Source organism: Solenopsis invicta, chromosome 2 (genome assembly GCF_016802725.1).
Source record: "Solenopsis invicta isolate M01_SB chromosome 2, UNIL_Sinv_3.0, whole genome shotgun sequence".
In the NCBI taxonomy this organism is placed as follows: domain Eukaryota; kingdom Metazoa; phylum Arthropoda; class Insecta; order Hymenoptera; family Formicidae; genus Solenopsis; species Solenopsis invicta.
In genome coordinates this window covers 11,301,832-11,328,973 of record NC_052665.1, presented here as the reverse complement: position 1 = coordinate 11,328,973, position 27,142 = coordinate 11,301,832, and the positions used below count along the sequence as shown (strand labels likewise).

The following is a 27,142-nucleotide window of genomic DNA, read 5'->3' as shown; positions in this document are numbered from 1 at the left end:
ATTCTTTCAACAATAATTCTTTCAACAATAAGATTTATTAGAATCTAAGATGAATTAAATTTTAAGGATGCTGATGAAGCGGAATCTCAATGATATATTAATAGAATATTTATGATTTAATGTATACCATATCCAACATCGAACTTAAAGATTCACTGGAAGTGTTACAGAATATTTTGCATAAACAGTAAAATCGATGCTGGACCGTAGATGCCGTATTCAATTTGGAATACTTGGTCGGTAAACAGACAATTTAGGATGGAAGTGGGAGTGATTCGGACTGGACCAGAGACCATAAATCATATGCAAATCGTTGCGCGAAGCGCAAAAGTCAGCTGTAGGTCGAAGTCCTTGGCCCAGGAGTCACTCACCGTGAAGATATTTCTCTCCTCCTCTTAATGACGGCCCTCGCGCAGCATCGTTGATCTTGAACTTGATCTCTCACCGGTTGTCTCTCGCAGTTGATTAAAATCAATCAAGACGATAGCTTACATGGATCGAGATTATTACTTGCTCGCAAATGTGACAAGATCATTGATTATCCAATCAGGAATCACGAACTTCCTGGAAAACCGTCGATGTTAATTCTCCTATTTAGAATCGATAGGGTAAAAATCAATCAAGATTATCATAAATTTGCAAAAATTAAGAAAATGTAAATATAAGAATGTAATACATTAAATTTTTGTGACGCTTCGTATTATTAAATGTAAAATTCGGAGATTAAATCGTATGATTGATGATAGAAATAATTTGCAAAAATATCCTGCTGTATAATTTCATTATTTCAAACAAAATAAACTGTGTAAGTATTTTGATTGTCCATTTTACGTTTCATATTTACATTGAAATATTTAATGAATTTGCCAACAGACAAATCATCGGTTACTCAAAACATTATAAGTTTTATACGTAACACAATTTATGAAGCGCTCTTGAAGACAGAAGGTGACGCGTGTATCGAATTAAGACTTCCCAAAGATTCAGGAAGCTGGCGGTCGAGCGAAGATATGGTGAGTCACGAAAGGTACAGGATGATGAATGAATATGTAAAGAGAGGGTGAAGAACTCTCGAGCGCGAATCCAGCAAGTTTCTTGTTTACGAAAAGAAGTAGGAAGTCGCGGGAAGGTTCAGAGATCCGGGTCCAGCGATTGGGGTTTGATAAAACATTGCAACGTTTATACTACCCTTTTTTTTCGTACAGTGCATGGCGCTTCAAACCTGGCTGTTAAGGAGCCAGTTGTTCCGTTACGAATACTTACAGCCGAAATTCCGTTGCAGTGACGCGACCGGTAAGCGCAGTTCTTTTCCTCTTCCTCTGACTTTGCGTGAGACCAACGAAGAAACGAGCATTAATTCGGTATGCAAAATAAGGAAAACCCGTTCTTTAAGACAAAAAATAAAACAATTTAAAAAAAGATTTAAATAAAAACTTGTTTTAAGAAGAAAATGAGAAGAACGTAACAAACCTTTTACAGAATGCATTTTTCACAAGACATCGATTAATTATTAGACGTTATTAATAGCTCTTTATATAGATCGGTGTATAAATCTTTTTACAATTGGATTTCTATTTTATACAGCAAATACACTTTCATGAGAATATTTTTATAAAACTATTATTTTTTATTAATTTTCAAGGTCGAATTAATGAACTAATTAAGTAAGAAATTACATGAGATGCCAGACGATAAATATCGATGATAAATATCAACCGGATGAGAGCCAATATAACGAGCGAAAAAAAGTGGCAAGATAAAAAATGTGATTCATTATAAGAGTATTAAACTCTTTCATTTTTTTCTCTTCCTCTCTTCCTTCATGTCTGATAACGCCGTTCTCTTCGATTTTACGTAATTTCTGCAAAGCACGATTTCATGTTCAATTACATGAAATAAAACGTTACTTCCGCCACTGACAATCAGCGGATGTGATTGCTTTGCTATTAGCGACGGTCAAATTATACGTTTATCTTTGCATTTTTTACCATTTAACACGTCGACATGAAATAGGGAAGTGTGTGAACAAATTTAAATTGATTAAAGATCTTTAGGTGATATTTTGTTTTTTATTGATCCAGTTGATACATGCGTATCTCCGATCTTCATTCAAATAAAAATTTTAAATTTCGTAAACTGAAAGCATTAGCAGTTTCAAAAATTTAATACATAATTGTAAAGTTTATTAAATTCCATAAAACTTTTATTTAAAATATTTCTTCACACGCAACACGATTTGAAAGATATTCCAATAAAATCAAATACCGCTTTGAAATGAGAAAATAAAAAAAATACGTACTTTTTTTAATTTTTGACTGTCCTATAATCCAAATCAATAGTTTCGATATTTTTCTTTTATTTAAGAGAAAAACAATTTTAATAAATTCAATTTTACAAAGATCAATAATGAAAAATAATGTAAATTTGAAATTTTATCCACAGTCGGACAAATGGTAATCTACTTGATAGAATGGTTCATCATTCCAAGAAGCTGCTGCTATCTTCTCTTCTTTTGCTAAATAAGATTCTCTCTTGATATTCTCATAAAGGGATACAATAGTTTTTAAATAATTTTACATTTTTCTTTCACATCTTATTGAAATTATGACGTAAATTATTTTGAGTAAAAGTTTGCCATATAGCAACGTGCTGATACAAAGCATATTGAATTTTGATATTAAAAATTAATCTCTCGGATAGAGCGCGCCAATTACAAGAGCTGTTATTTCATCAAATATGTAAACGCGTGTTACGAACTCTTATTTTACTTGTATTTGTTGTTGACAGCAGCGTGTGTGATACATTAAAGGATATGGGATTAAAGGACGATGAAGTTGCTTTGAAAACTGCTGTCTGAGAATCCAAAAGCCTCGTTAGACACGGTACCGTGAAAAAAGACCCTTCAATTGTCGAACAAATTGACGATCTGAACTCGCCGATCTCCGGCGATGATGTCACACGAAGGAAGGAGTGCAAACGCATGCGTTAACACGTGAACGCCGTGTGGAGCACGACCAGGCGAAGAGGAAAAGAGGTGCGCACAGTTGAACAAGTGTGTGAAAAACGATTGTATAAGTAACTAGCGCGACGAACAGATAATAATCCTAATATGTGAATTAACAAGGCGGTGCAGTGTATTCTCATTTTAAAAAACGCGCTACAAACGTAATCAATTAATTCTTTAAAAAAAAAGAATGTCCGCTAAATTTACTCTTAAAGAACAGTGATATCATCTTCGTACTCTCTTCAATAAAGTGATTATTGATAAGGGAAGCTGTGTAATTTTTTTTCATGATAACTGCATGTGTCGGAAATTTTTATGTAATTATGATAAGCCATTTCCGTTCACTATGTCACGTTTCGGTTATTTCGTTCTTACAATAAGTACTCGTATACGGAAAGAACGGTTTTAATGAAACATTGAAAAATTTTGCTGAAAATAATTTTCTATTCTCAAAATAATTATGCAAGACGCTAAAGCTAAAGTGCTAAAATGTCTAAACTTTTTGCAGCATTTATCATCATGCTTGAGCGACCTACATAATTATTTTAATGTTCAACATAATTATTTTCAGATCTGTATCTAGTTAAATTCTTAGATACTTTAATAAAAAAAAAACAGTTTTTTCCATATATGCATACATGAAAAGTCGAAGTAAGGCTATAGTTGGGTCTTTGTATTTAAATTACAAGTCTGCAGCGTGAATATTATACACGGGATTAAACGATACGATATTATTAAACGCGGTGATTTCCGTGATCAATTAGTGACAAAAAAAACACGATGTTACGTGAGTCCTAATTGTTACCGGATGATGTGTCAGTTAACGCTTGCATACCAATTTGTAAGTTGAGTATGCTTCCATTAGAACTGAAATAACGTGAAATATTTAATATTTTGTGTTTTTGTGTATTTAATACTCTGTGTCACAAGGATAATTTATAGAGCAATGTGTCGTAAATTTTATTCGGTAAAAGTGAATTTCTATTTATAGCTAATTGATTGTCTAATTAAATTCCAGGTAAGCAAAATCTCGAGATATACAAGTTTGATTAGTAGAAACTTTAATTTTTTTAAATATTCAAATCTTAATTATTTCTTTAATAACAATTTTATTTAAAAAAATAATTAATGAAAAATTTGTAAAAAAGTAATTCAACAAATCGTTTCTAAAATTTAAAAAATGTATGTATATATTATTATTAAGTTTTTTTAGAAACAAATAATCTAAAAAAATTTAGAACGTGTCTAAGATTTGTGTCAAATGTTTTATAAAAATTTTTGTGACGTAACAACAAGCATTAGCTCATTGCTTTTTCCAGATCTTTTATTGCAATTCTTATCAGGACATTATTTAAAAGGACAATCGGTACAACAGGTGGATAACAATGGCCATAGTTAATATCAAAAATACGATTAAGAATAGAATTCCCATTTTGAAGTGGTTGCCGCAGTATAAACTGGAGGATGCATTAGGTGATTTTGTTGCGGGCATCACCGTAGGATTGACCTTGATACCTCAAGTACATAAAACGCGGTATACGTCTTACGGCTCGTTTGCGTGACGTTATTCAGTCGAAGCTAAAAAAAACGTGGTAATTGTGATTGCAGGCGATAGCTTACGCAGGCTTAGCGGGCTTGGAGCCGCAATATGGGCTTTACAGCGCGTTCGCGGGGAATTTCGTCTATGTCTTCTTCGGCACGTGTCGAGAAGTCAACATCGGTCCGACAGCACTCGTATCTTTACTCACTTGGACATACGTGAGGTACGTTAAAGTTTCTCGTAAAAATAAAAAAATAAAAAATAGCTAATGAGTACTTCGCAATACAACGCGATATTGCTGCATTTTCTGACGATTTTTTACATAGCGTTCTGTATATGGCACAATGTCAAATTCGTATCGCGTAAACAAAGGCCATCATCAGTCACGGTGCATTATTTTCAACGAGCTTGATTCTGAAACAGATTCGAGTATTCATTTAAGTGCATTTTTCTGTGAAATTAAATGGCTTCAAATCGGAGTCAAATAATTTTTTACTTAAATTTCTAAATCTTCTATGTAAAGATTATGCGTTTATGTGTCAAACTTACATGCCTTATACTGTTTAGACAGTGGCATAGTTTTTCAGAAATGTTGTTCGTAACCGCTACATTTTCTTAAAAAAAGAATGTAAATTTTATAGCGCCGACTAGGTTCATTGACCGGAAGCTGTGTTTCAATCAGTAAATCTCGCTTGTATTGAACATGCTATTATGCGCATGATTGACATAACAATGTTCTCGCTTTCATCCGGTCGCGTGATGAAAGAGTATGCTAATCAAATAAGATCACTTGAACTGTAACATAATTGAATTGTTAAAAACACATTTCATAAACTATGTCTGGTGAAGCTATTGTTTGCGTCAAGGCTGCCCTTACGGAAAAAAAACTATAAGAATATGAAAAGATTATCGATATACTATTGAAGAACTGCAGTTTTCCACTACTATATCAGTAATTTTTTCGTATTTTTGTAATTTTTTCCCGTAAAGGTATAGAGAGTAAAAACTGTACTTACATTCCAAGTTTGATGGTTTTCTCAGTGGAATTCCTGAGCACGCGGCCTTGCTTTGCTTCTTGTCAGGATGTATCACGATACTGCTTGGCGTTCTACGCTTAGGGTTTTTAATCGAGTTCATTTCGATACCGGTGGTGTCTGGGTTTACGTCAGCCGCGAGCGTCATCATCGCTTGCAGTCAAATAAAAAATTTGCTGGGCCTGAGTATTCACGGCGAGAGCTTCATCGAGATTTGGATAGAGTTGGCAAATCACATCACTGATACGAAGATACCAGATTTGATTTTGTCATGTTGCTGCCTCGTATTTTTACTAATCCTGAAGGTAGTCGGATCAGTTGAACTTAATTGAGATAAAAACGGGGAATATTATTAATTGTGTATTGGTTTATTGTTTTCAGTATTTGAAGGATAAAGAAGTTGCCAGTGTCACGCTAAAAAAATTTCTCTGGACGATTGGTACAGCTAGGAATGCTCTCGTGGTCGTCCTCTGTGCAACTGCATCTTATATCTTTGAAATGCATGATGGAGCACCATACGTTCTCACGGGTCACATCAATGCCGGTCTCCCGACTATCAAACCACCCTCGTTTTCGACCACAGTTGGCAATCAGACTGAGAATTTCATCGATGTGGTGAAGAATTTCAAGTTTGGCATCGTGGTCATACCCCTCATCTCTATTATCGGAAACGTCGCCATCGCAAAAGCCTTTTGTACAACATTTTTAATATATATTACATTATATACAGTTACATTAGACCGTTTCGTAAACGCAATTTTATTTCTTCTTTTGATATATGTATAAAGATAAAAATTAAAAGAGGATAAATTTTAGTCAAATATATATTCATCCATATTTTATATTTGCAAAATCATTAATGTTTTAACACATTATGGATTTAGGTATTTACCGGATAAGTGCATATACGTTCAAATATGTAAATTCACAAGGCGTTGTGAACAATTAAATTCAAGTGAGCACAGTTCATTTTTATATAAGTTATACGTATTATATTTATAATAATTATAATAATATAATGACTTTTATACAGTAACTTTTTTAGTGGCAACAAATTGATTAACTAACTAGCAGCAGCGCCGAGACTTAGTTAAACCTTTTTCGAATTTTCGTGTTGACTTGACAAGAGCCGGATGCGTTAAGCCGAGCGTGTAACATATATATCCTATCAAGTTGTTATGTAAGAATTATTCCTGAACATTTTTTTCATTGTTTAAAGTGCGCGGCATGCCCCTGGACGCCACGCAAGAAATACTGACTCTCGGACTGTGCAATGTAACCGCGTCATTCTTTCAATCGATGCCCGTTACAGGATCTTTCTCGAGAAGCGCAGTGAACAACGCTTCTGGCGTCAGAACTCCTCTAGGAGGCATCTACACTGGTAAATTTCAACGTTATTAAACTCATTCATTAAATGACATTTTCATGAACAATTAAACATCTGAAATAGATTACGCATTATCGTTATGGGAAGAGTAACGCACAGATATCCTAAAAATAAAAAAAATATTAATAAGTTAATAACAAATAATTTCAGGTATTCTAGTCATACTTGCACTAAGTTTACTGACACCATATTTTTATTATATCCCAAAAGCGACACTGAGCACTGTCATAATTAGCGCGGTGATATTCATGATAGAAATTGGTATAATCCTTCCAATCTGGAGGTGCAATAGTGAGTATATATTCAAATAGTTTAGACAACACGTGTGTCTAAAAGATAGATATCTTCAAGATTTTTTGAATAAATGCTAGAAAGTTATCTTTTATAAGACATTTGTTAGAGTATATGTATATAGCTATTTTATTGTAATATAACAGTTGATGCTAATCTACTACAATATTCTGCTTCTGTTCGAATTTGCTAGCAAACTGCTAGCAGTGTTAATATTTTGCTTGATTTTACTATAATTCATTAAAAATTTGTGCTAACGAAATTAGCAAATGAAGTAAATTTTTTTTTTATAGAACGTGATTTAATACCGGCATTTGTCACCTTCCTCGCTTGTTTATTCGTCGGAATCGAAATAGGAATTCTGATAGGTACGATATTCGATCTAGCTATATTGATATATCTTACTGCGCGACCAACAATAAATATCGAACATAGAAATGTAAGTATAAGAAATAATAACATTTTTGGATTTAAATATACTTTTTCTTGAGAAAAATTTCTTATATTGAAAATTATAAAAGATTGATAATTTTTGCTTTGCAGATCTCGACAACGGATTACTTGTTAGTCCGTCCTATCGCTGGAATTTTGTTTCCTGCGGTAAATCATTTGAGAATGTATCTAACGAAAAATCCTGGTGCAAATGTCGTATTGGATTGCGAATATATCGACAAAATAGATTTCACTGCCGCACAGGTTTCAAAACAACCGCTTGTCTATATTCAAAACACATTTTTAAAATATAATTGATTAATGCAATGTAAATAAAAAATTAATCTATGATATTATTATGCTTTTAGAGTATTAGTATGACAATAAAGGATTTTAGAGAGAACAACTGCCAATTAATAATGCTGCGACCGAATCCTGATGTCTTAACGAAAATACAATCGCTATCAGATAAGCAAATCTTGATAGCAAGAGATGAAATGGATTTAATCGCGATTTTAGGAGGATCCAAAAGCACGATACAAAATAACTTGATCGTCTCTAAAATGGATGAACGGGCTTCTACATGGCTGTGATATATATGTATTTTAAGCACAATTTTCTCTTTACGAATATAATAAATATATTAACCATGCAAAAATCTGCAGATGTGTGTATACGTATATTATGCTTCACGTATCTTTTATACTATTTATCATTAATATGCACAAACACATAATACACACGCGCGTTCAAATTTATTATTATTTAGATCTTTATCTAGAATTAGAGATCTACCTCAGTTCAACATTCGTGTAATCATATGAATAAATAATAATAATTATTATTATGTACATATATATATATAGAAAATATAAATTTTACACATTTATAAAACTTTTTTATTTTTACTTGTATTGCACAGTATTGCATGTTAATAGTGATCATAAAACAATTTAAAAAAATTATTTGAATGTTTTAAATATATATTTTTTTAGTTGTATCTTACCTGAGTGTAAATATTTAATTAAATAATCTTATAGACATCTGAGCGTATATTCATTTTTATATTTTTCATATTAATAAACTTTGAATTTATATAATTAATTGTATAAGGAAAGAATCTATGTTGGAAAAATAATTAAATAATTTAAAAATTATTTAATTATTTTTAAAATGGATTAATGTTATATAAAAATTAATAAATATAGAAATATCAAAAAGTATTATATTTATTTATAAAACTAGTCCAGAAAAAATAAACTATATCCTCTTTATTAACAGTACAGTTATTTAAACAAAATAATAAGATAGAAAAATAAAGTTCATGTAGAGTATATTTTTCTGAAACATTTTATCTTAAAATTATAAAGAAATCTTTAAACATAAGAAAATCTTACATGCTAAGTATTTGTTGAATAACATTTCTCGCAATCGATGTTTCGAAGTCTAACAATTTTTACACATCTTGCGATTCGTAACTAAACCCATCTGTAAAAACAGATTTAAACAAAACTTTGCATTTTTTTATAAACATAGTATTTTAAGCTCTATAAAGATTTAAAGCGAGTCTTTAAGTGCAAGGAGAGCACCCATTTTGGGTTGCCCAATATCACAATATTATATAAATTTAAACTTAATACCTACACATTTAGTTTTCTTGGCATCTTATCAGATATAATAGGAATTTTCTATCTTAATATTATAACTGCTCGTTATATAAAAATGTAATAAACGTATCTTTTTCAAACATATCAAAAATAGAAAAGGAGATATTGTAGAAGACATTGTAATATAAACAATAGTGCATACATCTGCAGTCTTATCATATAACGGAAATTTTTGATTTTTTTAATAAGATTTAGTAGAAATAGAATATTTTAAAACAAATTTTTTATATAAATGTCCTCATATTTTATGCTATAAAAATATTGGAAACAAACTTATGATTCATTTCTGATATTTTTATGTTTTTTTCATTTTATATGTACCGCGACCGATACTAACGGGATATGTGTATTCTTTTGGAAAATCTTGATAAGTTATATTTCTGCGAAAACCATTGTTGTATCTTGGCAAAGAGGGTGGCGGACGATATCCCGTCGAGTTTGATTTAGTCTTGAACTCCGGTTTAAACACGCGTGTTGTATATTGATCTGTTTTATTCGAAAGATTTATATCGCTCGTTACAAATTCTTTTGGAGATATTATTGGAGGGATATCTTTGGAGTTATTATCATCACAAACAAAATCTTGTACTTGACTTTTCGGATTTCTCACATAATTCGCACCGTTCTGCTTATAATGTTTCTGATTTGGCTGATAATATGGTGCATTGTACTGATTTATTGTTGCATGTTGCATAGAATTCATACCTTGTTGCGATCTTGAATACGAAACTGGTGCTGCATATTCAGGAACGTTATAAACTGCTCGACAATTGTCTTGATGCTTCTTGTGATAATTGGATCTTATCGGAATATTACTGACAGTGTTTCTTTCTTGTACAGCGTAAGTATTCATATCATAGTTGTCTCTAATACAATTGCTCGTTTGTGCATAAGGTTTATGCTGCTGTGTGTGGTCGTGCATACAGTTGAGATTATTTGACTGATTATTATGAGGGAATGCGGCGGTATAATTCGTACATGGAGAATTATACATAATGGGCAGTGATAACTGCGAGTTCCACGTTTGCATGTATGGGGATGGTGCATAAATAACTGGATGCGATACGTAATCTATTGTATGCGTATTATCAAAGTCATCAGGGCCAAAAGCTGCAGGATTGTAAACGTGCATCAATGTAGGCTGTGTTACAACATACGGATGTTCAACGTGGAAACCATCTTGTATCGAGGAATCCCATCTAACTTGATTAGTCTGACATGACATGGAATGACCAGGAAAATCTGTGCTCATAACAGGTTTGTGTTGTACGTTTGGCTCGTATCTATACAACAAACTTGAATTTTCTCTATTGCTCATTGTGGTTTCTAATGTAGACGTAACAATATTATCATTTGACATTTGTACGTTATATTCATAGGGTGATGCGTTAAAAGTATTCGGAATCTGCGACATTCGCATCGCATCACCAACTGAAAAATGTTGATCATAAAACTTGCTAGTATTCGATTCCCATGGTGACATTTGCCTCAATGAATTTCCTGCTTGAGTAAAAATTTGTTGTGAATTAAAATGCATATTTTGAATAGACTGTTGCACACTCATAACTGTTACATCTTTCTGCACAGCGTTATCAGATGATTGATTCCAAGTAGCTTGACCACTTTCCAATTGATTTATCTCATTCGTATGTTGCACATTTTCTGGCTTCAATGAATACTGATTACGATGCATCATGTTGACTTGTGAATCTGTAACACAGTTATCAAACGCTAGATTGGACGAGTGTTTAAACGGATTCATTTCTTCGTTATTTGTTGCTTCATACTGTTGATCGATTCTAGAGATATTATTCGTTTCGTCGCAAAGCTGTTCTGATATTGTAGGTTCTTGTTCCCCATAATCAGCATTTAAATTCATATTTTCCTTACTTTGTATTAAATGCGTCTCCACTTTTACAGAATTTACATTGTTTGTATTATTAAACACCACTGTATCTACTTCACATGTCGATTTTACATCTGCTGGTGGAATTATTTCTCTTTTCTGATTTGTACAACTTTCCAAATTGGTGTCAAGTTCTTCAGTTCCTATAGATGATTTTGTTAACGTGTTAGCAGGTGTGTGCTCTTTCTTCGTTACACGTTCAAAACCGCCATTACGATACTTGCCAAATTTCGGGTTATTGTACATATATGATGAATTTCTTCCATGCGTCGAAGCTTGTCCTGTTTTCGGAATATTATGTGTCCATTTTGAGAATGTTGAATGTTTATATTGCGAGACAAATGTAGAATTTTTTCTAAAATCAACACGAGTTGCTTTTTGATCGCTATGCAAATTTCTTTCATTAACAAGCTTTTCATTTTTCTTTTCAGATTCATTTAATGGCGAGTCCAACTTTTCAGGTGTTGTTCTATTTTTATCATCAGAAGAATTAGGCGTAGATGCATTCTTCCCAAGAGAATCTTGACCCTTCAATTTCGATGCAAATTGTTTTGACGTATGTTTCTGTGAAGTTTTATCTTTGGTCAAATTTTTACTTTGACATGTATCAGTAGCTTCGTTACCTGCTTTTACCAAGTTTGGTTTTGCAGAAATATTTTTTGTCTCCTTTTTTATTCCGCTTCTTGAATTTCGTTGTTTTACAAATTCTTTCCTTGTGTTATTTTTTGCATTATGTTTATTACTTAGGTAATCTTTGGCATTCTTATCAGTAATGCTTGAGGATTTTGAATTCTTAGAATCACTATTAAGTATAGAAGACTTTTCAGTGTCTTTAGTTAAATTTGTATTTTCAATTTTAATATTCGTTTTTGTTATATTATTAGTTTTCATATATTTATCTAAAAAAAAATAAAATAATATATATTATTGTAAGATAAAATATTAATAAAATGATATAAAACTTGTATTTATATACACATATATTTTATAAATAAAAAATATATTTTATATAAAATATATTTACCTTTGTCCTTTTCTTCTGTTGAAACTTGATTGTTTTCTCTACCAGTTGTATTGCAAGTTGAGTTCTGTTTCTCGTTCGCGTTAGGCATACATGGTATTACAGAACTGGAATCATTGTTATTGCCATCAGAATGTTTTATCAACTTGAGCTCTCCATCTCCAGTTTTTTGTAAATCAGATACATTTGTACACACCGCGTCCCTAGTTCATTATAGACATAGAATATAATATAAAAACAAGAATAACATATTGGTTATAATTATGTTAAAATTTCTCTTCATACTTACTGTGTAATATCTTTATTCTCAGATGTACTTGACTGATCTTCATTTTCTTCGCTTACACAAAACTCAGCCTCAAGTTTCGCTGTTACAATACTTTCCACGATACTTAGCATATCCTCTTCATTCTTTTGCTCATCCAGTTTATCAGCATTCGGAAACAAATCGGTAATCATATCCTTGTTCCATATATTCTCGTCCTTTTCTGGCATTGTATCATTAGATAAATGTGTTTCACATGTATATTTATCACGTTCTTTGGCTAAACGTATCTTAATGGTTTCTGTCAGTTCTGCAGCCTGTGCCTCTATTTCTTTATTCTGGTCAACATCCTGGTTGTGCGCTTGCTTGTAGACAACCGCTTTTATTTTTTCACTGTAATAAAAAGTCAGTATGAAAATAATTTTAAAATATAACAAACACATAAATGTTATTAGATGTACCTTTAATCCATCTTCTTATATATCAGCTATTAAAAATTTATACAATATTATATATATTAATATAAATTGTAGAAAATTTGTGTAAACTATTTCAGAATTGTAGATTGTATGTTAAATACTTCTAATAAATATAAAAACAACATTTTATTAGTTTATATCTTTTAATTTGTTGTAAATAATTCTTCAATTTTATCTTACAATTAAGTGCCATATTTATAAATAAAAATAACATTCTGAAATATTCTGCACATGCACAATAGATTTGAGTACAAATTTTGTTGTTTATTCAATTTATATGACTTATATAAATCTTATAATATAAACTCTTCAAACAGTTACACATATTAGCAAAAGTTATTTTGTTTTTGACATATACTTCTCATCAATCTTGCAATTGCAGTAGATATTAATATTATATAAAATATTTGTAAGAATTAGAGTATTTCTAAAAGATTGATAGACATAAAATTTTTATTAAAAAGCACAAAAACCAATGTTAATACACAACGCAAAAATATATACTAAGACAAAGAAATAAGGATTAAACATACGGATTTGCTGAATAAGATGTATTTTTCAGCCATTGCATATTAAGTAGCTTGTCGAGTGTTGCCTTCCACTCTATATCGGGAGTTTTTTCTAAACTTTCAACAGGGTAATCCATTATACCTATCACAAATATATTCATAAGACCAGAGTATTTATAGAATGTGTATGGTTCAACTAAACTACAGGTCACATTTAGAAAACTTGGTGCTCTTACACCCTCCACAAATCATTTTACATTCACCAGATATTCTGGGTTATAGACAACACGCAAGCAATGATGTAACAAAAATTATCAATTGCATCTATTATTTTTAGTCGATATTCTTATTTCTTACAATTTAGTTAACAAATCAAAAGCCTCCAAAAAGACTTGTGCAAAATAACCCAGAATCTTGGTACTAGAGATCAAGTTCTACTGTGGTACTTTTTAGCATTTTGTTGTATATTTCAACAAGAATTAGAAGAAGAAAAAAAGATTCGACCAGAACATCACAAAGTACTGTTAGTATAATAGCGGCGTAGGGAGAAAAATCAGTGTTACTAAATTGGTTACCGATTTACCGAGGACCGTGCACAAGTGAATTTCTGAAAATTTTCTGCCAAGTCCTCAGAAGTGATCTACTTTTTACGCAGATCCTCCTGTAATCGTGACCCCTAACGTTACCTCTCTCTCGATGTAAACACAAACAGCGAAGGCAAATGTTATCGCTCGAAACGCACATAGGCTACCCGATGTTTACGAGTTTTTGAAACGGATGGAATTTACGTTAAGACAACATGCGAATCGGTATGCCGAGGGCACCGAGTCGTGGGATTAGAACGATTGCAATGCGGGAACGATCTTTCTTACCTTGCCACTTTGCAAAATTCACCCAGGCGATTTAACGTTGAATTACAAAGCGTCCAGTAGAACCAGAAATAATACCCCAACCCTGGTAGAGCTACAGTTGATACGGACGCCATAAACAGAACTGCCGGAAGAAAATTTCAAAAATTCCTCCGCTATTTGTCACGCTATTTATCAAGTGCGTTGATTGGCTACTGAAGAGGGGGAGCTTGTGGAATAATTCAGAGGTTCGAGCTAGCATTAAGGAGCATTTTCATGAGTCGCTCGTGAATCGGGCGTTTCCACGAGAAAGAATTATTTATGCCTATTTCCAACGCAGATTAACTTTGATCTCAGTTTAACTTACTCTTTATTTTTCTTTAGTTCTAAAAATTGGAAAAAGATAAGGAGTAAGTTAAACTGAGATCAAAGTTAATCTACATTGGTGAAAATGGGCATTAATGACTTCGATCTCTGTTCTCATTTGTAAAATTACATTTGCAAGGTTTATGTTACGATATGTTTTGCTTCTGAATAATTTTTAATAATTTTTGTGATTTCTTCTGACAATATTTCGAAATTATTGAAATTAGCAACTGACGGACAAATCAGTCGCTGTTTCTAAACGCGTATTTGATTCAAGTAGTAGATGCAAGCCTAACCTAACCTATCTTTTACCAGCTTCTTCCGAAAGTGATAGAAGAAAAGGCATTTCGAAGAAAAGCTTTGATCAGTGCTGATTGTGATTAGCATGTATAATTTGTAAGTGATACAACTCCATCGGGAGGTTATTTAGAATTTTTAAAACTTAATGAACATTGTTTCTCCCCAATAATTAGAAAATTGTATGTTGAAGTTTATAATTTTTATTTATATATGCATTATTAATATTTATAACCTGACAATTAATATTTATATTCTGACGTCGTATGTCAAATGATAAAAAAATTAATCGGTCGGATGTCAATCAGAAAATTTGATATTGAATTGGCCAATTGGCGACGTGAACATACAGTGCAGATAGTGCAGGAAGAATGCACCTGCTGTTATTTCTCGTAGTTGGCAACACGGTTTTGACGTTGACAAATTATAGACGCTAGACGCCGTAACAAATGCCGGCTGGGCAAATGTCAATCGTACATCGATAGTTTTTGCATTTTGTGGATTAGTTTCTTTTAATCGAATTTTAATTTTGTGTACATAATTTTATTACATCTTGTATATACGAGACGTAAACGCCCTTCGTGTTCCGGACTACAAATAGTAATATATTTCGACAGTGGACCAACTTTCGTAAGTTTTTAGAGGTTAAATAATATAAACTATGTTTCCATTAAAAAATCAACAAATGATTAAGTGACTATCACTGTTTTTTAATTAATCATGGTTTTTTTTATGAAATGACAAATGTAGTTATTGGAAAATTGCTGCAATTGAATAATTTTTGTAGTGGTTCTCTGTTAAAAAAAATTTGTTCTCAGTATTAAATGCAAGAAACAAAATACTGAGTTTATAAACTTGTAAAAAAATAAACATTACAAAGAAAACTGAAAACTTGATTGGTTCAATGATATAGATTTAGAAAATCTTGGCATGGGTATCACTTTCATGGGTATCACTTTCTTTGAGAAAAATTCTTTAAACTTTATTATAGCTATTAATGTTAGAAAGTATAGTTTTCAAAGTATTTTTTGATTATACAAATTTAAATGCTTATCATGTTAAAAACATGTCACTGAACTATTCAACTAAGAGAATTTCTTTTTTGTAGTATTTGTTTTTTCAAATATACATATAGTCTTATTTTTTCACTATATGCTAATGAAAATGAATTTCTTTAATAGTGTTCAATTTATTTCATTCTCTGTCCATGACAAAATAACTATTTAATTTCAGCAATCTCACACTGTACATGAACTTTATTTAATTAAGAGCTTTGCTTTAGAAATATTATATTTCAAGTGTAATGAATTTCTATGGAAAATATTTATTTTTATAGTATACTCAATTTATTGACTTGACCTGATTCTGAATGAAGTATCTATTTTTAACTACAAAAGAAGATTATAAACTGTGCAGATTAGTTTACTTCAATTTTTATTAAGAGCTAATAAAGTATGTTCATGTGTACACAAATGTGTCTGAGTAAATACTGTGTTTTGAGTGACACCCAAGTATCATTATTATACTACAGATGTGGATATCAAGATATTAATATGTAACAAAATTTACATGAGAATTTTGAATAATAATATGGCATTTGCTGTGTTCACTCAAAAATTCATAAATATAATACCATTAGGTCTTAGTTTTCACAACACTAAATTGTTATTTATTGCTACTATTAATGGAAACATATTTTATATTGAAACAAATTATGCTTTCGCATCATAATTATAGCAGAGATGACGCACAGTTAAAGTAAAGAAAATATTTTTTCCACAAAATGAAGTAACAGATGCTCAACAGATTAACTTGTTTACTTGTTGATTGTTTATTATATAGTGATATAATAAACCCTTATACTGCTGCTCTCTGTTAATTATACTTGCAAGAGTTTTTTTTATGAAGAAGAAATGGTTCATTCGATTCAATACATTTTTTAAAAATATATATTCAATAGTGTTGTACTTTTCCAAAATTTGTTTTCAAAATTTAAAATCCCCCACGAAGGAGCAAAAATAATATTTATTAATATCACTGCATGAAAGAATAAGAACATTATTTGAGACAATCAGTAATAGACACAAAATTTTCCCTCTTTAATTAATCTCGAGAGATTATTTCTAATTGTCTCAAAATTAAAAATAAAGGAGGGAGACAATGTGATTCATTGTCTTAAATAATGTTCTTATTTCTTCATGCAATAATATTAATAAATAGCCTGAGACGATCTCACTGATTCGGCGAAATCGAACACGTGTCCTTCGGGCTAATGGGCTAAATGCTTGACAACAATGTGGTACGTAACGCTTCAAATTGAGTCGCTTGTGATCATTGAAACATCGTACGACAAACAGCCGGCACGCGACTTAAACGAGTCCTCGATGCGTGAGAGAATGCGTCGCGCGCGATGCTACGATTAAATTACATGTATTGTCGGAGGCTGCCGCTTCTTCTTTATTAGAAAAACGACCACGAGAAGGGAAACGTATTTGCATATATTCTAGAAGATTCAAGTATACAGGCAGGTCAAGGTTGCATTCGCTTTCGAATAGATCGGCGCCCGTTTGGAGAACCTTTTCCCATTCATACAATCTGGTGAACACGCAATTCAATGGGTCTCACACGGACGAACAGCGTTCCACGAGGAGTGTTACAAGACATCTACGCCAGGCACACGACGCGACGTTCGAACGCCTCGTAATGCATTTCGGCTTTTAATCGGGAAGTGAGATTCAATTCAGGTAAAATATAATGTATTATGGTGGTGTGCGTGTGTGCATGCGAAGATGCGTTCAACTGCTTTAATTGCATAATCAATCGGTATAGAAACGCCGAAGGCTGGCACTCAGTGTTCATTAACCGGCGCGATCTGCATAAGTTTTTTGTTATCTGGAAAGTATCTCATGCAGGCCGATAGTCAGTGGTTAACCCGGTCAGCCTTGAAATTTTTTAAACTCTTGTAAAATGAAAGCCACCTAGGCTACTAAAATTTATAACTTTTATCTACGACTTCTATCTAGGGCAGTTTCATGTCGTAATCAATATATTAAAGGAAGAAGCAAGTCAAATGGTAAAAGAATTCGGAAAAAGAACACTTTAAAATAGTTTAATATTTTATCATGTTAATTTATGTAGAAAGTAAAGAAATCCATTTCGTTCTCATGAAATAAATTAAAATTTCAAGGTTTAAAATGTGCTCTGTAAACATAAACATAGTGATTCATTCGTGCTGAATTCCTCTGGAGTAATAACTAGCTTGTTTTTTTTTTATAGAAAAACTGTAACAAATTAAATCAAAGTCAGTACAAATCTACAAATGTAGATGGCTATGCATGATATATATTTCTTACACATATTTATAATTTCTTACACGCTTGAATCACAACTAGTTTAAATCTTTATTCAAATTCTTTTCAACCAACAATTTGAATATGATTTGCCATCTATAGTTTATAAAAAAAATTTGCTGATAACTTTATTAATAAGTGTTTGACATCCAATGAACGTACACTTACATAAAGGAATGATATTGAGTGCATGCAGTGTTAGTATACAATACGTCATAAATGAGTTAATATGTTCAATCTTTGACTAAAAAAAATTTAATTTTAATAAATAGTTTTAATATAATTTTTCCTTACAACTCTTAGAGAAATTTAGTCCTGGCAGTATTTATTTGATTAGTAATTAATTATTTATTTGGACTAGTAACAATGTTTTTAATATTTTACACAACTAATTAATCACTGACTAAATAAATACTGCCAGTGGCAAATTTTTCTGTGAGAAATCTATAAAGTAAAAAATTTTGAAATTTTTTTGATGAAATACTACAGCTAATCAGTGTTAAAAAATATTGACTAAATAGATTACAAACAAAATTCAGAACAGTTGCAAATTACAATTCTTTATCACAATTGTAATTTTTGTTTTTTTAATGCGATTTCATAAGTAAAAATATTGACGACGCTAAAATTTTTTAGTAAGTCTTAAATATCTCGTGGTATGGATAAGCATATCAAAAATTAACGTATTTTTCATGATTCCCGTATAAAAAGGTGCGAAGGTTAACAGCGACTTTTCCCCGACCGATGTAAGTTTGGCTCGTTATCCGGGTATATAAGGAGCACGACGGAACACGCGTACTTTCAGTCTACGGTCCGCTGGAATTCGTAAGCGCGCGCGAGAGAGCTTCGAAGTGCATTCGACGAGACAGTAAATTTAGTACATGAAGTAGCACGTGCAGCTTCTATGAATTAGAGTGACTTCGGAGAGAAAAAAAAGGCAAATACGCATATTCGACGAAACCCGTTTCTCTCTCAGTGAAAGTATCCGCCTCCGTACGCATATACCACTCTCCATCATCAATCATTTATTGTTGCAGTTGCAGGTCCACGTTTTTCATTTATGGTAACTTTAATATGTCTAGCCCATACGTAACGATACGAGATATAACATGTAATCTCACATTCGCGGGGAATTAGGTTTCAACGATAAATTTATATTATCGATGCTTCAGCAAATGAACACATACAATTCATACATGGTCCTGATAGTCGTTTCATTCAGAGACATAAGGAAGAATTAATCTCTGTTTACATATTTTTCAGATTTTAAATTTTAATATTACGTGAGACAAAATAGGATGTTTTTTTTTATTTTCTAGATAAATTAATTTAATATAATAAAATATTACACTGCGGGGCTTCGTAATGTTCTTTTCATGAATTTTATAATTTTATATTTCATCGGTTATCCTTTTGTTATGATGCATTTTTATGCTTTCTATTCCTTGTAGATGAAAATCTTTATATATTCTATTTCCGTTATCAAATCGTTATTTCCTAATAGAATGTCACTATATATAATTTATGTTTTCGATAACGAAACGTGATGACGTACGTTCTTGTATTATATGTTCTCTACAATGTATCATGTAGGATAAAATTTGAAAAATTTTTATATTTAAAAAACATGTTTTTATTTAAATCTTTTAGTCGGTGAACATCTCTTAGCCATGCATAAAATAGATAATAATTGTATTATGATTTATTGTTTAAAATTAATATTAAAAAATTTATGTTAGAACATGGACAAATCTTTTTTAAAATACAATACTTGCATAATACACATAGTAATATAATATCTGCTAAAATTTGTCTCATAGGAATATTGATTAATTATCTAATTGGTTAAAAAAGTAATTTTTGTTTTTTAATAATTATATTTATATATATTTTTTTAATATGCATAGAATGTTGTACATACGTACGCAAATACGGAAGAATTTATATAATCATTTGTTCGATGCTTTGTCCATGAAGCTGACTTGATCCAGGATGGCTGCTGAAACTGATCGCTGGAAGAAAAAGACCTATGCCGATCGGCTACGTAAATTAGCATCGAGACGCGTTCCGATTCTAGCGTGGTTACCGAAATATAACTCAGAAAAATTCCTTAGCGATGTCATAGCCGGAATAACAGTCGGTCTTACCGTTATGCCACAGGGACTCGCATATGCGACGTTGGCTGGTTTGGAACCTCAGGTATATAATACAATCTCGTAAATGAAACATTGACTCCTTAGCTTAGAATTATTATAATTAAATATACAGAAAAAAAACATGAATATTTTTTTTACCGCTGTTCCTTAGCAGAGATTGAGAATGTATGACCAATATCGTGTTTGTTTTCAGTACGGTCTTTACTCGGCATTTATGGGCGCAATAGTTTATGTGATATTTGGCTCCTGTAAAGATATTACAATCGGTCCTACTGCACTCATGGCATTAATGACTCACGACTATGTGCGAGGAAAAAATGCAGATTTCGCCATACTTCTTGCATTCTTATCCGGTTGCCTGCAATTACTAATGGCATGCTTACGTTTAGGTATGCTGTCTCAAACGAATAAGAAAATGCTTTATTTTAAGTGAACATCGGATATGCGATAGAAAAAGTAAAATTTCGAGTGAAAAAAAAGTATTTCTATTCAGAAATGCGCAAGGTAAGACTTACGCGAGGTACGCAGGCTATGCGCAAGGTTACTGGAAGTTTTAAAGATTTCCAAGTAAATCCAATGCTATTTTGAACTAGTTTTGCACATATCCTTGTTATATTGTTCGATTGATATCTTTAATGACTTGATTTAATGACTCGATTTATTTATTTATTTGCTTTGTTTAACGTTAAAGAACAATTTTGTAGGTGTGCTCATAGACTTTATCTCGATACCAGTCACTGTGGGATTTACTTCGGCAACGTCCCTTATAATCGTTGCTTCGCAATTAAAAGGATTATTAGGTTTAAAAATTTCGTCTCAAGGATTCGTGGATACCTTGATTAAAGTCTTTCAAAATATCGGTGACACAAGTCTATGGGATACTGGAATGAGTGTCTCTTGTATCGCGATTCTATTGTTGTTTAGGGTAACGAATTAATTATTATATTTATGTTTAACACATCTGTATTATATATTTGATATATCTTGTTGAAGTTTCGTATAATTCACAGAAAATGAAAGATGTTAAGTTGCACGCTGTCGGCAAGAAGTCAACGAATTATCAACGTATAATCACGAAAGCGATATGGCTGATCTCTACGGCACGAAATGCCATTGTCGTTGTTATGTGCTCTGTTATCGCATACAAATACGATTCGTCTGAATCTGGATCCCCATTTATTCTAACGGGTCCAGTGAGATCTGGTCTTCCATCATTCGGCTTGCCACCTTTTTCTACGCAAATAAATAATCAGACTCTCACATTCACACAAATGTGTTCCGAATTGGGTACTTCCATAATATTAGTGCCGATAATAGCTGTACTCGGCAACGTAGCCATAGCCAAGGCCTTCATGAATGAGGGCAAAGTTGACGCTTCTCAAGAACTCCTGACGCTCGGAATCTGTAACGTTCTTGGGTCTTGCGCGAGCTCTATGCCGGTTACAGGTTCGTTCAGCAGATCAGCGGTAAATCACGCCAGCGGCGTGAAGACTCCAATGGGTGGATTGTACACCGGAATTTTGATTTTACTGGCCCTCAGCCTGCTCACGCCATACTTCTATTTTATTCCAAAAGGTAGCGAAGCACTTTCATGCACGCAACAACATACAAAGAATGCCAATTTGGCGTAATTGTTACCCTCTTTTTCAGCTTCATTATCGGCCGTGATCATTTGCGCGGTAATATACATGATCGAGTACGAGGTTGTGAAACTGATGTGGAAATCGAGCAAAAAGGATCTCGTGCCGATGTTTGTTACTTTTTTATTTTGTCTCATCATTGGTGTGGAATACGGTATTTTGTCGGGGGTCGGCATAAATTTGATGTTCCTATTATATCCTTCCGCAAGACCCACAGTTCACGTCGACAGATATACAGTAGGTAGTAGCAAGAACAAAATTTTAATAAAAGCATCTTTTTTTTGTTCACTACTTTATGTTATTCATCATAGAATTATGAACAAAGGAGCATTAATACTAATATGTATATTGGATTTTTTTTCAAGACATACAACTTTACTGTAACGCACCTAAATATTATGTTTCAATGAAATTGATTTGTTATAGACCGATTGTGGTTCAGAGTACTTGCTGGTTACTCCGGGAAACAGCTTATATTTCCCAGCTGTCGATTTTATAAAACAATCAGTTGGTAATGCTGGAATAAAACAAGGATCTAGTCAAGTACCGGTTGTTGTTGATTGTAGATACATTTTAGGGGCAGATTTTACGGCTGCTAAGGTAATATGTTTATTAAAGAATTAAATGAGCTTAACTCATTCGTATTTAACACTACCATCTTAGACGCTACCATTTTGTACTTTCACTCGTTTGTTTAGACTACGTTATTCTCTGCTATCTCTTTAAACTACTTTGACATAATAATTACTTGATATACATAATCGAAATCAAAAGGTCACATATGCTATAATATTTTTGATATTATTTAATAATAACGAGATATAATTTATTTTTATAAAATACATTTACAATACTTTTTTAAGAATTTTATAAAATACATAATTGTTATAATTATATGACATTATGAGAATATAGCACGACACATCTAGTAACAAATGTGCAAAAATAATATGATAAAACTGTAAATTGTACTGAATTTAAATATTGTCTTTTTTTTTAAATCAGGGTATGAAAACATTGATTGATGAATTTAGTAGTCGTAAACAGGGATTGTATTTCTACAATCCAAGATCGGATGTGGTTACCGTTTTGAAAGGTGCCTGCGGCGACGAATTCCAATACGTTTCAACTCAGGAAGAGCTCTCTTATCTATTATCAACAATTCAAGGTAATCGACTTTATTATAATTGCAACAATGTTAAAATGTTAAGAATATGTTTTATCTTTGTGCTCAAGAAAAATTTATGCATTGTCTTATTTTCAGACAAACCTTCGCAATCACTTCTTGAGCAAGCACATGACAAATTACATGCATCTTTATCACTAAGTAATTCAGAAATGACTCATAGAAATGCGCGTGGTTCCTGCCATGAACTTAGTGAAGTTTCAAGTACACTTTTACATGCAAGTGTCAGTTGAAATTGAATCTTATTCAATTCTTATATTAATAAAAAAAACAAAGTTTTATTAAACAGAATGTTTACATAGTTACAATCTTTATTTAAATGGTATTAAGCACACAAAACAATAAATTAAAAGCGATGTAGAAATAAAGTTTCTTAACATGAAGGTTTCATTCTCATTTTTTAATGCAAAAAAATTTTGTGATTTAGAAGTTATAAATAATTCTGCTGCATGAGACTTAAACTTCCCTACAAAATTATTTCAATATCTTCATATTTATATATACATGTAATACATGAAAATAAATCTACGAAGTACAGTCTTAGTTGGCACTTGCACTACTATTGCATATATAATCGTTGTTAACAAAGAATCGTATCACACAATGTAGTGAAGGCACACAAGAGTCCATCACCAGAAGAATTATTCGTTGTGTATATTCGATGTAAATGTAATTATTACAAGTGTAGTATCGTAATAATACTCAAAAATATTGCACTCAAAATCATTCTCTTTGTCTAGCCGTTTTCTATTTTATATGAAATAACATACTCGTGTGTCAATCTATAAAAAAAATGTATCGTTCATATTTTATATATATATATATACTCTTTGTGCTTTCTCTTACATTATAGAAATCACGAATCGTCAAACTTATATTTTCTTATTTTACTGTTGGGTGATATAACAAAATTATATATATATTTTTTTTAAGTTTGGCGTCTTGGAATCTAATTTAAAACAAGAATAAAATTTTTTTTCGTCAATTTTCAATATGATGCCTTTATGTCATATTGATTTTAGGGTATTATTATCCTAATAAAATAATCCTAAAGATGAAATTTATCTTTATTATTATTTTACCCAAAAACATGTTAATTTAATTATTCTTAAATATAAAAAAAATTCTTAATCATTTTCTATATGTGTGAAAATAATTACGAATTATTTCCATTGGTTCTTTAAAGTTCCACATACAATTTATGCTTTAACTGCATTCAATAAAGTCCGGAGACAACATCTGTTACTTTTCCACGTTTTCCAATCAGCGAAGATGTCGTATTTCTTCGACTAATCGGATTTTCTTTAATTTGCTGATTTCCCGAGTACTTTCCCGCGTTGAAACGACTTTTTCCGAGACCAAATGTATCATACGTTCGTCCAGCAAAAATTCCTGATTCGTTTGGTCGGCCAGAAAACTTGTTATTAACTTTATCTTGACAAAAGGAATTGTGTCTTATACCATTTTTCGATAATATTACTGGCGAGTTTTCCGAGCTTGTTTCACCCTTGCTTCTCGCATAATTTAACTCATTATGATAATTCCATTCGCGAGTTCTCTGTTCCTCGTAAAATTCATCGCTCTTTAATTGCTTATTGTTAACATGATACAGTTCGTCGTTCTTCAGATGTCTGTTTCTAGAAACGAGATTATCCCGTCTTCCGTGCTGATCAAACTCTGAAGAATTGCCACAGAAATCGTCAGGTCTGACGGTTCTCGACCTCGTCAACTGCTTCTCGTCGCGGGACTTAATCGCCTTTGACTGACGCTTATCCCCATTCCATTGATTTTGTTCTTGCGTAATAACAATGTCGACCATCGAATCCAGACCCTCGTCAATTCTATCCAGGGATTTCGTTATCAGACTGGGAGACTTTGGCGCGTCGATCGACCGCGGTCGTCTCGTAACGACGGGCTTCAGATTAAAGTCTGTGATGTAGAAAAGACCGCTGTCGCTTTCCCCTTTCGACGAACATTGATCCCTCTTTGCTGTATGATGGGAAATGTGATGAAAGGATTCCGACCTACGCATTTTGAATCTGGAAGAATCGATCAGGAGCGACTCTTGCTCTTGTTTAAGATTCTCCGAATCGTTCGATCTCTCATAATTCTGCAGACTTCGATGCTCGTCGAAAGAATTTAAACTTTCGAATTTTCTGATGCGACACTCCACTCTACTCCCCGACCGTCTGGACTGTGGGCTGGACACGTTTGACTCGAGATAATCGTGACTAGCCGAGCGACGTAAGTATTTCCTTTTTTCTATCTCGCTTCTGTATTTGGAGCTATGTCGAATCGTTCGTTGATCGGCCGATCGTCCAGAGGACGTCTCAAATCCCTTGGGAATGAGGTCGAATTGTCTGTAAACATCGATTTGTCTGTTAATTGGTTTAACATCCATAATCTTTGACTTGGAAATCTCATAACTTCGCAATGTTTTTCTGTCCTTCGTATCGTCCCCGAAGTGTCGCAGATCGTCGAAACTCTTTCTAAGTTTAATATCGATGTGATTCGATCCTATCAGTATAGTGTCGCTCTTGGTCTGTTTCTGGAAGTGATCCTCGTTAACGTTCCTCATCTGTCCGTCGTAGATTTGATGTTTGCTGTTATACTTGAGCTTGGAAGCGCTTAGCAAGGAATCACTGCCGTCACCCAGGGTTTCCTCCTCAACTTCCTCGTCATGGGAGTTGTACATCTCCGCATGGTCGGCGAAGTCGCAATGCCTAGCGGCCATGATAGCTGATAAGCACGGCGGTGCCCTTCGTGGCGGTTGTGGATGTAGAATAGCCGGTACTATCGCCTCTTCCACGTCAGGTCCCTTTACGACGATCTTAACACTGCCTTCCATCGACGACTTTGATGTTTTGCGCGGTCCATCGGGATTCAGTCTCTTCGCACCGTCCGAGTCTGTACTATAATCTTGATCGTTGCCAAAATACGTCACCTGCTCATCTTTTATCTGATTGTGAAACGCGTTAGAACCCGTGTTCGACTTTAGCTTCAAATCTGTATATTGGTCCCTCTTGGATATTTTGTCGTACATATAACTCTCAGAATTATTCAATGAGATTTTGGAATTTGATCTGTACAATTTGTTTTTATCCTGTTCATTATGGACGGTTTCTTGATCGTTATTAGCACGGTGATTCAATTCCTGAGTTTTGTCACTGAATTCTTCCTCGGCATCCTTCACTATGATTCTCAATTCCTCGATCACGTCATCTATCGTTGTTTCCTGATCGTTGCTTTGCGCGGGCGAGGCTTTCTGTCGATTAATTCTCGCTTGATGCTTCGTATCTTCAGGGCTGCTAGATCTCTCTGAGGAGCTGATACCTTCATCCTCCGCGTTCGAGGATACTTTCGGACTTTTAGCGGCAATAAGGATCATCGGCGCAGATTTATCTCGTTCTTCCAAGTTGCAGTCATTACGTTTCTCCAGCTGCATTTGCAGAAGCGATACTTTTTTGCTAAGTATCCTGCAGGTCTCCTCCGCGCGCGTCACCCTGCGCTGCAGAGCATCTACATCGACGCAGTTGTGCGTCCATTTCTGAACTTCCTTGTGCAGTAAATCAGTTAAAGCGTCCTCCTCGCGTCCGTCGAATTCCCTCAGCCATTCCTGAAGTACCTGCGGCTCTAAGCCAGCTTCGCAGGCCTCAGCCTAAAAGAAAGTAAAATATTTGCGTGCGATGAATAAGATATTTTATAATTTTAATGAAATGTTAATTGCGAGATTTTTGCGATTGCTAAAATATACAAATCGATAA

General features: G+C 33.0%; 4 protein-coding genes across 15 annotated transcripts in view; 2 read left to right on the top strand and 2 right to left on the bottom strand.

Moving 5' to 3' along the window:
- The window catches only part of LOC105194955 (sodium-independent sulfate anion transporter), a 35,195-nt gene extending 26,847 nt beyond the window's left edge, over window positions 1-8,348 (top strand). The window contains exons 3-12 of the mRNA XM_026135607.2: window positions 2,788-4,022; window positions 4,324-4,524; window positions 4,613-4,767; window positions 5,586-5,883; window positions 5,960-6,272; window positions 6,798-6,959; window positions 7,116-7,256; window positions 7,550-7,695; window positions 7,800-7,952; window positions 8,057-8,348. Coding sequence (XP_025991392.1) covers window positions 4,390-4,524; window positions 4,613-4,767; window positions 5,586-5,883; window positions 5,960-6,272; window positions 6,798-6,959; window positions 7,116-7,256; window positions 7,550-7,695; window positions 7,800-7,952; window positions 8,057-8,281 — 1,728 coding nt within the window. The 5' untranslated portion in view covers window positions 2,788-4,022; window positions 4,324-4,389 and the 3' untranslated portion in view covers window positions 8,282-8,348. The remainder of the gene's footprint in view (window positions 1-2,787; window positions 4,023-4,323; window positions 4,525-4,612; window positions 4,768-5,585; window positions 5,884-5,959; window positions 6,273-6,797; window positions 6,960-7,115; window positions 7,257-7,549; window positions 7,696-7,799; window positions 7,953-8,056) is intronic.
- A 594-nt stretch (window positions 8,349-8,942) lies between these two features.
- LOC105194959 (putative uncharacterized protein DDB_G0286901) lies at window positions 8,943-14,630 on the bottom strand. 7 transcript variants are annotated; one of them, XM_011160099.3, is made up of 5 exons: window positions 14,408-14,600; window positions 13,560-13,677; window positions 12,572-12,940; window positions 12,286-12,485; window positions 8,943-12,160 (listed from the first exon to the last, which is right to left on the bottom strand). In XM_011160099.3, exons 2-5 carry the CDS (start codon window positions 13,670-13,672, stop codon window positions 9,651-9,653), a joined length of 3,192 nt encoding a protein of 1,063 aa, XP_011158401.1. In that variant the 5' UTR covers window positions 13,673-13,677; window positions 14,408-14,600; the 3' UTR covers window positions 8,943-9,650. The 7 variants fall into 7 exon arrangements, with proteins under 7 accessions (XP_011158401.1, XP_011158403.1, XP_011158404.1 ...); XM_011160101.3 differs by lacking the exon at window positions 14,408-14,600 and adding an exon at window positions 14,119-14,216; XM_011160102.3 differs by lacking the exon at window positions 14,408-14,600 and adding an exon at window positions 14,111-14,205.
- Window positions 14,631-15,038: 408 nt separating this feature from the next.
- On the top strand, window positions 15,039-23,761 carry LOC105194960 (sodium-independent sulfate anion transporter). Of its 4 annotated transcripts, none has more exons than XM_011160107.3 (10): window positions 15,039-15,145; window positions 17,602-17,790; window positions 20,374-20,595; window positions 20,746-20,941; window positions 21,257-21,477; window positions 21,563-22,127; window positions 22,203-22,429; window positions 22,619-22,792; window positions 23,198-23,360; window positions 23,457-23,761. In XM_011160107.3, exons 3-10 carry the CDS (start codon window positions 20,389-20,391, stop codon window positions 23,609-23,611), a joined length of 1,908 nt encoding a protein of 635 aa, XP_011158409.1. In that variant the 5' UTR covers window positions 15,039-15,145; window positions 17,602-17,790; window positions 20,374-20,388; the 3' UTR covers window positions 23,612-23,761. The 4 variants fall into 4 exon arrangements, with proteins under 4 accessions (XP_011158409.1, XP_011158407.1, XP_011158408.1 ...); XM_011160105.3 differs by lacking the exon at window positions 15,039-15,145 and adding an exon at window positions 15,465-15,676; XM_011160106.3 differs by lacking the exon at window positions 15,039-15,145 and adding an exon at window positions 15,465-15,676 and having other exon boundaries at window positions 17,554-17,790.
- The window catches only part of LOC105194961, a 52,250-nt gene continuing 48,779 nt past the window's right edge, over window positions 23,672-27,142 (bottom strand). For all 3 annotated transcript variants that reach the window (XM_026135582.2, XM_011160108.3, XM_011160109.3), the window contains one exon: window positions 23,672-27,036. In XM_026135582.2, coding sequence (XP_025991367.2) covers window positions 24,595-27,036 — 2,442 coding nt within the window. In that variant the 3' untranslated portion in view covers window positions 23,672-24,594. The remainder of the gene's footprint in view (window positions 27,037-27,142) is intronic.

What these genes read in the sequence shown, in the direction of transcription:
- LOC105194959 (XM_026135585.2), bottom strand. Translation starts at nt 14,279, where the DNA reads ATGTGCGTTTCGAGCGATAACATTTGCCTTCGCTGTTTGTGTTTACAT. An exon ending in TCACTTGTGCACGGTCCTCG is followed by an intron (nt 12,941 to 14,118) that starts GTAAATCGGTAA and finishes TTTTTATTACAG; the next exon opens with TGAAAAAATAAAAGCGGTTG. An exon ending in AACAGAAGAAAAGGACAAAG is followed by an intron (nt 12,161 to 12,285) that starts GTAAATATATTT and finishes ATTTTTTTTTAG; the next exon opens with ATAAATATATGAAAACTAAT.
- LOC105194960 (XM_011160107.3), top strand. Translation starts at nt 20,389, where the DNA reads ATGGCTGCTGAAACTGATCGCTGGAAGAAAAAGACCTATGCCGATCGG. An exon ending in AATGGCATGCTTACGTTTAG is followed by an intron (nt 20,942 to 21,256) that starts GTATGCTGTCTC and finishes ACAATTTTGTAG; the next exon opens with GTGTGCTCATAGACTTTATC. An exon ending in TCTATTATCAACAATTCAAG is followed by an intron (nt 23,361 to 23,456) that starts GTAATCGACTTT and finishes TCTTATTTTCAG; the next exon opens with ACAAACCTTCGCAATCACTT.